Genomic DNA, 12,814 nt, shown 5'->3' on the forward strand with positions numbered 1-12,814 from the left:
GACAGCAGACAAAACAAGCAGCGGACGGAAATCAGACAGGGTCAGGCTGAAATCAGACGGAATTCAGACGGAATTCAGACAGAAATCAGACAGAAATCAGACAGCAGACGAAACAAGCAGCGGACGGAAATCAGACAGGGTCAGGCTGAAATCAGACGGAATTCAGACGGAATTCAGACAGCAGACCGAAAACAGACAGATATCAGACAACAGACAGGAATCACACAGAAATCACACAGCAGGCAGAAATCACACAGGGGTGGCCAGGGAGACGAAATAAAACCAGAGCGGCGGTTCTGGAGAAACTGGCTAGATATGGCCCCTTTTGGGCCGCGCACGCCCGGCTGGGTGCGAATCGGTTCCGGTGCCCTGGGTGAGGGAACGTATGAGAAGGATATTGGGGTTGAGTTTTGAAAAGGCAAGTTTGGGGCTGCTGACATGTGAGTCCACGGCCTGGTATAGTGCTTTGGGTTATTAGCCTGGTGGATCGAATTGGGTATTGGCTTAGGTTATTACCTTGGCTCATGGGCCTGGCTTACTGAATTGATTTATTACTTTGGTAAATTTCAAGAGCTTGCTGGTTTGATCCCCTTGGTCTATTGAATTGGATACTGGCTTGTTACTTAAGTCTTTGAATTGGGGTGCTGGTTTGTTGCTTCGTCTATTGAGCTAGTTTCTGGTTTAATTTATTCCTGTGGTTAGTTGAATAAGTTTCTGGCATTACTCTAGTTGGTTGAATACGTTTTGGCTTAGCTCATCACTTTTGCTAATCAAATTAGTTTCTGGGTTTGTTTATTTCCTTGAATTGGACTGATATACTGACTCGTGGGCTTAATTCACTGGCTGGACTACTTTGGTGTATCAAATAGGTCACTGATTTGACTACGTTGGTCTATTGAATCGGTTCATCGTTTACACATCTGTTCTGGTACATTTTGCGCCATTTACTGTTGTGTTTGTTAGTATGGTGTATTGAATGGATTTACGAAATTGAATTTTTTGTTCAGCCTGTTGAATTGCCTCACTGGTTTGATCTATTAATTTGGCTGATTAAACTGATTCCTTTTTTGGTTAATTAGTTTGGCTTATTAAGCTATTTTGATCTTACATTGATTCAAGAAATGGCAGACTGACTTGATAAATCAGTCTGGTGTATTCAATTTGCTCACTGGTTTGGTCCCTTCGGTAGTGAAATGGGTTACCGGTTTGATTTATTAGTTTGGCTCATAGGCTCCGTTCACTGGTTTGATGGATTAGTTTTTTTTGTATTGGTTACTGGCTTGATTACTTTGGCTCATGTGCTTGGCTCACTAGTTTGTTTACTAGTCTGGTGAATTGAATTGAGTTACTAGCTTTGGTTTATTTGTTCCGTTTATGAGCGTGGCTGACTGGTTCAATACCTCGCTCTGGCTTCTTTTATTCCTTCGGTTACTTGGACTAGCTCACTGATTTGACTTATAACTTTGAATAATGGAATTTGCTTATTGGCTTGCTGTATTACACTGGCTTATTTCATTGGCTTATTGGTTGGGTTTAGTAGTTTGTGAATTAAATTGGTTCCTTGTTTGGCTTATTAAGCTACTTTCCAGGTAAACTGACTCAATGGTATGACTACTTGGTATATTGAATTGATTCACTGGTTTGATTATTTTGGCTTATTAAATCTGTTCATTGGTATGATTACTTTGCTTCACTGAATGGGTCTACTGGTTTGATAACTTTGATCTATTGATCGGGTTGTTGGCCTGGTCTATTAGTTTTGCTTATTAAACTTTTCTGGTAGACTGACTCAAGGGCCTGGCTTACTGGCTTATATATACTTTGGTGTATTGATTCGTTCACTCCTTTATATATCTTGTCTAGCACGTTTTGCTGGCGTCACTGTTTCGTGTTTAAAATTGAGCTTTTTAGATTGATCCACTTATTTATTTACTGGCTTAGCTCACTTACCTGCTACATTGTGCTGGGTTTATTGTTCTGTTTGATGGTTTGTGTTTAATACTTTTGGTTGATATTATTGAATTATTGAATTAGGCTTACTGCTTTGGTGAAGTGGGCTGTTTATTGGTTGATCATTGTGGAACTTCACTGGCTTATTTTATTGGCTTGGCATGTTAGGCGGTACTTGTAGAACTTGGTTTATTCGATTGAATTTATTGAACTTATTGGATTGAATTTATTGGATTAAATTTATAGGGCTGGATTTATTGGGCTGCGCGTGCTGGGCTGCGCGTGCTGGGCTGATTTTTGGTCTAACTTGCTCAATTGATTGGCTTGGTTTTCTGATTTGGTTTAATGGTTGGGTTTATAGGTTGGGGGCTCTTGGGTCAGGTTTATTAGTCGAAGTTTACGGGCTGATTTAATGGTTAAAAAAACTGGTTTGGCTAAAACTAATTTTTTAGAACTAGTGGTTTATGTTTACTGATTGGCTCTACTAGTGAGTCTTTTAGGCTTATGTTTTTTTTGAACTGTGGGAAATTTTGGGCTCATCCTCGTTTAGGTTTACTGGGTCAGGTTTACTGGGCTGATTTATGGGTCTGATTTATTAGTTTGGCTTATTAGTGTGCGCCATTTTTGTGGACTGGCTAGCTTCACTGGTTTTTTAGATCAATTTGGTATCCTGGGTTGAGATTATTTGCTTAAGTTTACTGATTTGGTATTTTGGAGTTGCTTTACGGGTTTTTTTACATTGAGCTCGTTTATCGGGTTGAGTTCACGAGAAAAGCCTACTGGTTTGGTATATTGGTTTGGTATATTGGGCTGGATATTGAATTAAGGTTACTGTGATGAGCTTACTGGCTCAAGTTCACTGGTTCTTGTTTACTGCTCTTTGTTTGTGCACTGGTTTGGTCAACGTGTTTATTCGGCTGGGGGCTTATTTTAATGGGCAATTGGATTCGGCTACTGAGGCTGAGTTCACCGGACTAATTTACAAGTTCAATTAACGGGTTTACTTCACAGGTTTTTTTTACTGATTTGTGGCATTATTCTGAGTTTACTGGTTTGCTTCAGTGTTTTACCTAACTCGTTTAATTTACTAGCTTGATGCATTTTGCTGACTCACCGAGTATTGTTTTTATCGGATTGGGTTATTGAACTGGGTGTTTTTAGTTGAGGTCGTTGATCTGAAATTTTTTGTGTTGTATATTCATTTGGTTTATTGGCTAGGCTTTTAGAGCTGGTTTGGCTGTGTTTATTGGGTTCGAATTACTGGTTGCTTTATTCATTAGCTTTATTTGTTTATGCTTTTTGGTTTTGCTCAATGATATCTTTTATTGGTTTGGGTATTTTGCTTGTATACTGGTAGCTTTACGGGTTTGAAACACTAGGATAATATAATTGCTGAAATACTTTGCTAGTACTTCAGGTTGGTATATTGGCTGCGACGACTGTTTTATATTTGTTGTGCTGGTTAGGTCTACTGATTTAGTACATTATTCTCGGCTTACGGGTCTCGCGGTTTAATTTCCTGATTTACTGTACTGGCGCATTATTCTAGATTTATTGAGCTGATTTCATCGAATTGGGGCTGAGTCTAAGGATGCTTTACTCGGCCGGACTGGATGAAAGATTATTGCAGATATTTCGCTCATTAGCTGGTCGCATGGATATGCGTCTATATGGACAGGCATATGCAAAAATAAGACTAGATTGTACGGCCAGAGGATCATACTGCACTCTACACAATTAACGGCCGTGGGAAAATGGTGAGCCAAAACTGTTTCTTACATGGATCAACAGACGCAGTGACAGTACTGCAGGTTCCCTAAAAACCAGTATTAGGGAGTATTATAAAATAAAAATCCATCAATTGGAAAAAGAGAAAAATGAATTGTATGGATCTAAACCTTTTGAAACTATTCACATTAAAGCTAGTTAAATGATGACCACTTGACTGTTATAGGTTCATATTTAATTGACATAATGGCTGGAAGATATAAACACATTTAGAAGATTATCACAACGAAATCAATTCCATAGGTATTTCCAATGCTTAATTTCATAAATAATTGACGATTTATACTACGATTTTCATAAGCAAAGCACATGCAAGTTATCAAGAAAAGAAGAGAGTGATGTTTGCTTTATAACTTACGTTGGCATTATCTGATAGATTATCATTTTATGTAAACGCTAATTTACCTGTCAAAAATTTTTGAGTGCAGTAAAAAAAAAGATAACCATTCTTATTTAACCAAAGAAGTAGTACTTCATATAATGAATTCACTTATTAAACACAATGATGAAAATAGATTACTGTGAATTTGAATAAGAATATCTTGGAATTAGTACACAAGTATTTTAAAAATAAAAGCGAAGAACATAAACATCAAATTTAATTTGCAAAGTGCAGGTCTGGAAAAAAATATCATGTTCCAAAATTATAATGTTCCAAAAGTTTGACGCATAAAAGTAAAAGGTATACTCCCAATGTGTTAAGTGTACTGCTATGGCAATAAAATCAAACAGTAGTTATACGTAATTCTGTCTTCCATTACATCTGCTGGGCTATTCTACAATTTTTTGATGTCTTCGTCTACGAATTCTGGATAGCCAATATTGTATAAACATAAACTTCATCCCTTAATCAAGACTATCCAATAAATTTTTAGCAGAGATAATGGCAAAGTCTTGATGAATTCAGGCAACATGATAAGCCAAGATTCAAGGAGTATTTCATGTACGCACGAGAAATAAAAACGTCAAATGTGTAAGAACGAATTATTTAAAGCTTCCGTAGTTTATTCTCTTAATTTCAAAACCTCTTGCTACATTCATTCCCAATATTCCGGCCAGATATTCTGCATCTCGGTGAGACCCTTTGTACTACTGGAATTGATTCTCGAACACTCAAGTATATTGGACTGCCAAGGACTGCTATTTCTAGCATCAATCTTGCGCCACACAGGTTTTGTGCTTTCTGATCATGAGGGCTCCCCTATTCTGAAAATTGTTCTGTTATTCATTGGATTTATTTCAGCTAGGCTGAGTTTGCAGAGTTGATTCACGTGAATTTTGTGCGATCTACAAGCTTGTCTTGTATGTTATTCGCATCATATGACTAGCCGGTAAAAAAAAAAACAAGTTAGATTTTAGACACAAAAAGATTGCAGCACCACAATTTCGCATATGGTCTCCCACTACACTACTCAGTGTGGCCCTATGCAGCTTAACTAACGTTGATCGGACGGGAAACAGTGCTTCCTGCATGGTATGGCCGCAACCGGGAATTGAGCAGGAATGTGGGCTCTGTAAAAGCCACCTTTCGGTTTGTATTTAGTAATGGATATCGACAGATCTCAACGAATCAAACAATTCTTTTCGGTCACAATATGGAGGAGCTTGAATTTGATTGCTTCGGAGGAAAGCGCCTTGGAGCTTGTTTTCTGATGAAATACACTTGGCACGTAGCTGGGAGCTGTTTGAAGGTTTTTTATATATATTCGTTATATAGTTTTGCCCCTTTAATCAGATAAATCTACCAAAAAACAAAAAAGAAATCTAGTGTGTAGAATTTGCTGATCGTTCTGATTATTTTTTTTTTTTTTGAAAGTAACATCATATTATAAGGTGCCACCCCATATAGATACCCTAATTTTCCTCAACAGCTATGGTAAATCTCTTTGTAAAATGACAAGGCAAATATTTTCTGCTATGTCAAAATTGATAGATGTACCATCGCAAACGATAGTACTGAACCCTTTATGTCCTCGAGGTATCTAGTGTTTGTTGGGAATGGGGAACAGAAGTAAATCATTTTCAACGAGAACTTTTGGCTCTGTAGCGAGGTTATATTCATTTGCGACATATGAGTATAATATATTTTTCCTTTTGTTTTAATCTTATAATTCTTCATACTCGTTTGATCTCTCGCGCCTTGGTTTTGTTATTGGGAACACTGGAGGCACTTTGACATCATTATAGTATTATATTTTCTATAGACTAATAATAATATGTTTGCTACTTTCCACTTGTAAAGACATAAATCACTCCGCTAGTTTTCATTTCCGGACTCTTTAAAAATCTGATTTAAAACTTCCATACGTTCTCGCAGAATAAGGCCGGAAGCATTTTCTTCAAACACCTGGCTATAAAGAAATTCACCTCCCATTCCTGTTCTCTCTCAAAATAATAACTCGAAAAAGTTCAGGCAGTCGAATGGCACCATAAGTTCGTCATCAGCTGCATACTACACCGTGCAAGGGACAGCACAGGACAAAGACTGAAATCTAATACACCTGCTCCAACGAGTCCAAGTTAGCAATATATTATATCATCCATATGAGTTACAGGGTCATCTGTATCTAACCACTAGCTGCAAGCGTGTCTGGGATACCCTCGTACTCGCCGTAGCCCAGCACAAGGTTCATGTTTTGCAAACATTGCGTGGCTGCACCTTTGAGCAAGTTGTCGATAGTAGCAACCACCACGACTCTGTCCTGGGCCGAGTTGACGGCAAACCCGCCCACGATCACGCCGTGCTTGCCGCTGATATCCTTGACCTCGGGAGCCTCGCCAGCAACAGCAATCAACTGCTCACCCTCGTACTGGTCTCTGTAGATGCCGCGGATGTCTCTGGCCGTCAAGGACTTGGGCTTGAGCGGTATGGACACCGTAGCCGAAATGCCCTGGAACCACTGGGCCACGTGTGGGATGAAAGCCACGCTGAGGCCAAGTTGGTTGCTGACCTCTTTTTCGTGGATGTGGTCTGTCAAGGAGTAAGGGATCAAGTTGTTGCTCAAGTGCTTGAGATCGTTCTTTCTCGAAGGCTTTGTTCCTGCGCCCGAGTATCCTGATACTCCAAACACGGTGGGCGTTCCGGCAATGTAGTCCTTGAGCGGAGCAATGGCAACCTGAGCCGCCGTGGCGTAGCAGCCCGGGTTCGAGATTTTCTTTGCCGCAGCAATCTTCTTGCGGTCGCCCAACTCGGGCAAGCCATAGACCCATTCACCCGTGGTGTCGAAACGGTAGTCTGCAGACAAGTCGACGATCTTGGACTGGGAGTCCTCCACGGACTCGATGGCGTCCACGAAGGGCTTGCACACGCCGTTGGGCAAGGCCATGACCCAAATGTCGATTTCGTGGTTCTTCTCCAATTGGAGGATGTCCTCGGTCTGCAAGTTCAGGTAGACGATGTTTGCCTTGTTGTAGCCCTGCAACTTCTGGCCGTTGAGCTCGCGCGACGACACAAGCGCCAACTCGAAGTGGGGGTGGTTGTCGATCAACGAGATCAAGTTCTGGCCGGTGAAGCCCCGCGCGCCGATCAAGCCCACCTTGGAGATCTTGGTGGACGTGGCGTCTCTGAGGGGCGCGTTGGCTTTGGCCGCGGTGGTGGCCAAGGCACGGGGGGCTGATGAGTGGAAGCCACGTGTCTGCTTAGTCAAGGAGTGGAAGCCACGCGTCTGCTTGGCCGCGGAAAACACGCCGCTGTCGGTGGCGGACGACAAGGACGAGCCCACGGAGGCCGCGTCGAACTGCTTGATCAACTTGCCGATGGCCGTGGGGTCCAAGCCGTACCAGAACAAGACCTCGCCGTTCTTGGCAAAAGAGCCGTCGGACTTCAGGAAGTACCAGGACAAGTTGGCGTCATTCTCGTTGACGATCCAGTACAAGGACTGGTAGTCCTTCTTGATGGCGCTGAAGATGTTGTCGGTGACGTTGTTCAACCAGCCGGTGCGCGAGGACAAGAACTTGTCCAACTTGGGCACGGCCACGTTGGGCTTGGCGTTCTCCACCACAATGGCCAAGACCTCGAGCGGCGCGTCGCCGTAGGACTTGAAGGTGGCGGTCTCCAACTGCTTCAAGTACGAGGCCACGCTCAACTTGCCGCTCTTGATCTGCGGGTCACGCAAGAGCGCGGCACGCAACAAGTCCAGGTTGGCGAAGTCGCTCAACTTGTTTCTGTTGATGAGCTTGTAGCCGCGGCGGACCAAGGTGCCCGCGCCGGAGTCCGTGAACAACTCCTTCTGCAAGTCGTGCACGTCGATGATGGCCACGGACGACGAGCGCGGCAAGTGCTGCAACAAGTCGTGGATCTCCTTGATCTTCAACTTGGTGCCGTACTTGACCCAGGGCTCCTTCAACAAGCCCTCGTACTCCTCGTCCAAGTTGATGGCGGAGATGATCTCGCCGGTCTCGCCGTGCACAAGCCCGCCCTTCTCGTTCAAGTACACGATCTTCAAGGGCTCGAACTCGCGCGCCAACTCCGACGCCGCCACGTCCGCGTTGACGTTCAACAACTGGCCCGACGGCGTCTCGGCCAACGACGTCAAGATCGGCAAGTAGCCCGCGTCGATGGCCGACTCCACCGCGGACTTGCTGACGCCGTTGATCTTGCCCACGAGCTGGTACTTGTCCTTGTCCAAGTAGTCGGCCGTGAACACGCCGGCGGTGATGGGCCGCGCGTGCACGCCCATTTCCTCCAACGCCGTGACGAGCCGCAAGTTCTGCTCCAAGAAGCACTTGCGCACCACCTCCATGGTCTTGGCGTTGGTCACGCGGATGCCGTCTATGTACTCGGGCTCGACGCCCTCTACTTCCAACAACTCGTTGATCTGCGGGCCCGTGCCGTGCAACACGATCGGGTACAAGCCCACGTGGTACAAAAACGCGAGGCACGACGCCAACTCCGGGAGCTGGTGCGTGATGATGGCCCCGCCCACCTTGATCACGGCAAACTGCTGCGACGACACAGACGTGAAGTACTTGAGGTACTGTTCCACCTCGCGCTTGGACCCGATGTTGTTCAAAAGCTGCACCACCGTGGAGCGCGTGGACGGGCGCGGCGCCGCGGCCGAAAATAGTCTTTTGTGCCCCATTCGGCGGCCATAGGCTGCCAAGTTGGCGCCGCCCAAAACGGCCCTCTGGGGCATCCGGGCGGCCTTTCTGGAAACAGAGAGAACAGAGTGCCGGGCCAACATTTGGGGGGTTTCCTGTAGGTAGCTCTTTTGCGCGTGTGTCGATCCAGGGGCTGCAAGCGGAAGTCGGCTCGAAACGGCTGGCACGGAAGAAGAGTACTGGAGGAGGAATCTGGGACGTGCGCTCTTTTTCATCCGCCGTGCTATCAGTGGGCCGGGAGGCACGGGTGCGCGGCCGCTGGGCCAATTAGCGTAATGGCTGCGCGTAAGCGCGGTGCGAGATCTGGACGGGCGTGCTGTGTGCCGTCCGGCCGGCATGAGTCACATGAGGTTTGTAATTTGTTAATTTGCTTTTTCAGTATATTTAAGCATCTTAATTGGTGAGTCAAATTTATGAAAGATGTTAATCTTGTAAGATGATCTCACATTGATATTTCTGCAAGATTACAAGATTAAAGATTCAAACATAAACAAACACAATGAAAGATAATTAATTGAGAAGAAGAAAGATTTTCAAGGAACAGCCCGAGCCGCTGGTGCAGGGCGATCGTGGGGTGTGGTTTTCTGTTTGGGGCCGGATTCTGAAAAAGATGCAGGTGCCGGGTCCTGGAAAAAGACGCAGGTGGCGGGATTCTGGTGTTGTGGTGTGTGGCTGTATGGCTGTATGGAGAAGGCCACTGGGATGATGGAGCGCGTATGCTCTGAGCCTCACGTTGTATGGTAGCCCGGCTCTTGGTGAGGAGGCCATGACGTGTTGATAGGTAGGCCACTCGTTTGAAAAAAGGTCATGTTTCATAAGGCCCTGCTTTGATAAGCAGGTCATGACTTATTGATCAGTAGGCCACTTGTTTGAAAGTAGGTCATGACTCTTTCAATAAGTAGGCCACTCGTATGAAATTAGGACATGACTACTTTAATAAGTAGGCCACTCGTTTGATAAAGTAGGTCACGCTGGCTCTTTTTATATAAAGGCCATGTCCTGCTTGATTTGTAGGCATGGTTCTTTTGAATACTAGGCCATGCTTTGATGACTAGGCCATGCTTTGATAAGGCCATGCTTTGATAAGGCCATGCTTTGATGAGCAGGTCGTGACTTATTGATCAGTAGGCCACGTTTTTGAAATTAGGCCATGACTCTTTCAATAAGTAGGCCACTCGTTTGAAATTAGGTCATGACTCCTTTAATAAGTAGGCCACTTGTTTGAAATAAGGTCATGACTCCTTTAATAAGTAGACCACTCGTATGAAATTAGGCCATGACTACTTTAATAAGTAGGTTTGATAAAATAGGTCAGCCTGGCTCTTTTGATTAAAATGCCATAGTTTGGTAAGGAGGCCATGTCCTGCTTAAATTGTAGGCATGGTTCTTTTGGTAAGTCGGACATGACTTGTTGATAAGACTCTTTTTACAGTAGGCCATTTGTTTGATGGGTAGGCCATTTGTTTAATATTCCGAGCCAGCCTGACTCTTTTGACGATTATATATGATTCTTTTGATAAACAGCCCATGGTTTGGTAAGCAGCCCATGGTTTGGTAAGCAGGTCATGACTTATTGATAAGTAGGCCACTCGTTTAAAATTAGGCCATGAATCTTTCAATAAGTAGGCCACTCGTTTGAAAAAGTAGGTCACGCTGGCTCTTTTGATAAAAAGGCCATGTCTTGCTTGATCTTTAGGCATGGTTCTTCTAAAAGGTAGCCCACTCGTTTGAAACCTAGGCCATGCTTTCATGAGGCCATGCTTTGATGAGCAGGTCGTGACCTTTTTGATGGGGACACTTGGTTGATAAGTAGGTCATGGTTTGGTGAGGCCATGACTCGATAACTAGGCCACTTGTTTGGTAAGTAGGCCACTTGTTTGGTAAGCACGCCATGCTTTAGTAAGAAGACCATGACTCGCGGGATAAGTACACCACTCGTCTACCAAAAAATCCAAGAAACCTTTACTGGTTTGTTATAGTCGTTCGCAGGTTTACTTGCTCAGGGACCAGGAGCCAAAGACAAACATACGTCTTGCCGCCTTGTCAAATGCAATATGGTCACGGGCCCTCAGGATATCCTATGGGACAACGACATTTAGTTAATTTTATTCAAGTGGTTGACATTGGTTACGGGCAGAAGTTTCTTTGAGGGTCCCATCCTCTTTGAGCAATGTCCAGAATTGGTGCTCGTACCTTCTCACCTGATGTTTCTTCAAAAACAATGAGCCAATGTTGCGATCTATTATAGGTTTTCCCTTTATAGTTTTTCGTTAGTGGTGGGGTTTTACATCCCTCCGGTGACATCCTTCAATATGATGTGTCTTTGAAAAAAAACAGTTCCATGACTCGTTTGATAAGTTGGCCACTCGTTTGAAAATAGGCCATGACTCTTTTGATAGTAGACCACGCGTTTGATGATATAGGCCAACCTTGTATCTTTTGAGGATATAGGCCATGCCGTGATAAGTAAGCCATGGCCCCTTTCATAAGTAGGCCACAAGCAGCCCGCTCGTTTGATGCTATGAAATGGCACGAAATCGCTGCTGGCTGGACTTGACACTCCCTCTCGTGGTCGGCTACATATCCACGGCCCATGTCACAAAATGTCAGAGTAAAACACGCAATATGAGGCGCTCTGCAGAATCCCTGGCCTGAAGAATTGTCGGGCTGTGGGCTAGCGTTGGCCTCTTTTGAAAATTATCCAAAGCTATATATCTGGGCAGAAAAAGTGCCGAGCCACTCTAATTTGTACTTCTAGACACAAACATCATATAAGCCAAGATGGATGTTCAAGCCACCCAATGAAGTTTCTTCCAGTTCGTGGCCTTCTTCTATAGTTCGTGCCAATGGTGAACTTGGTGATCCCTCTTTAATTTTTTTATTTCCAAGACCAGTAACCTTCAGGTTAAAATCATTGTATTCGCCTATTAAAAAACTACTCATGACGGCATTTGAGTCCGTACCTCATGACTTGCAGTCATCGCCATGAAAACAGAATAGCCAGACCTGCTGGTTTGCTCCGTGCAGAAGTGGGTCAGTTTGCTGTTTGCTTCTGAGCAGAGATTCTACTGGGAACTTGTATACATCTTATATTTTTTCAAAACCAATACATTGTGTAGATGCATGCACCAAGTCTACTGTGCATATACCGTATTGGTCTGGTCACTAGCCTAACTCAATACAGGCTTTTCTCTCACTCACATACAAAACGTTTTTTACATCGTACCTAATTGGTGATGAGTTTCTGAAACTGATTGGCCGGGAGAGTAGTAAGGTGGGCTATGGCTGGATAAATCTGAGGACAGGTAGAATCTGCGCCATATCATCCACCTTGCAAGCGTCTGGCTGCACGCTTCTTTTGAAGTTCCCTAGGAGATCGAATGAAGAAAAATAATACGACTAAACTTTACCCATCACAAACTTTCATATTATCTCATTATAAACCTTCATATTCACCCATAATGAACCTTCATATTATCCCCTCACAAAAACTTCATATTCACCCGTCAAGAGCGTTTTAGAACTTTGGCAACTGAGCCGCATAATACACTTCCTTTAGTAGCTCGGATGTAAAAAGTTTTCTAACAGCTCGGTGTCTGTACCACCTTCCACGCTGTGCTTTTCTCTTGCAATCCAACTGAATAATCTTGGCCTGGATCTGCACCACTATGATGCGTCCTAGTGTCCATGAATTCTGTTATATTCTAAACCATGCACTTGCAAATTCATTAATGGGTAGGAGTCTCTATCTCACCCGAAATCTGTCTTCTGTTTCAAGCATTTCTCAAAATTCGAGTCCATACAGAAACACCGGCCCTTTCCTTCTTATGGTAGAATTCTCAGCGATATGCATATCCTCTCAGATATTCCCTTGCAAAAAAAGGACTTCTCATTTCCCATGGTTGTAATATTGAATCTTCTGCAAGAATCCACTTGATGTGATTGACACCAGGAATCAGTGTCAACTGATAAATGG

General features: G+C 43.9%; 1 protein-coding gene across 1 annotated transcript; it reads right to left on the bottom strand.

Moving 5' to 3' along the window:
- Positions 1-6,305: 6,305 nt before the first annotated feature.
- On the bottom strand, positions 6,306-8,819 carry ARG5,6 (bifunctional acetylglutamate kinase/N-acetyl-gamma-glutamyl-phosphate reductase; the record flags this gene model as incomplete). Its single annotated transcript, XM_018857241.1, has 1 exon — positions 6,306-8,819. The coding sequence occupies one exon, from the start codon at positions 8,817-8,819 to the stop codon at positions 6,306-6,308; it is 2,514 nt and encodes an 837-aa protein (XP_018712856.1).
- Between the last annotated feature and the right edge of the window lie 3,995 nt (positions 8,820-12,814).

The sequence above is a fragment of the Metschnikowia bicuspidata genome, assembly GCF_001664035.1.
Source record: "Metschnikowia bicuspidata var. bicuspidata NRRL YB-4993 chromosome Unknown METBIscaffold_2, whole genome shotgun sequence".
NCBI classification, from domain to species: domain Eukaryota; kingdom Fungi; phylum Ascomycota; class Pichiomycetes; order Serinales; family Metschnikowiaceae; genus Metschnikowia; species Metschnikowia bicuspidata.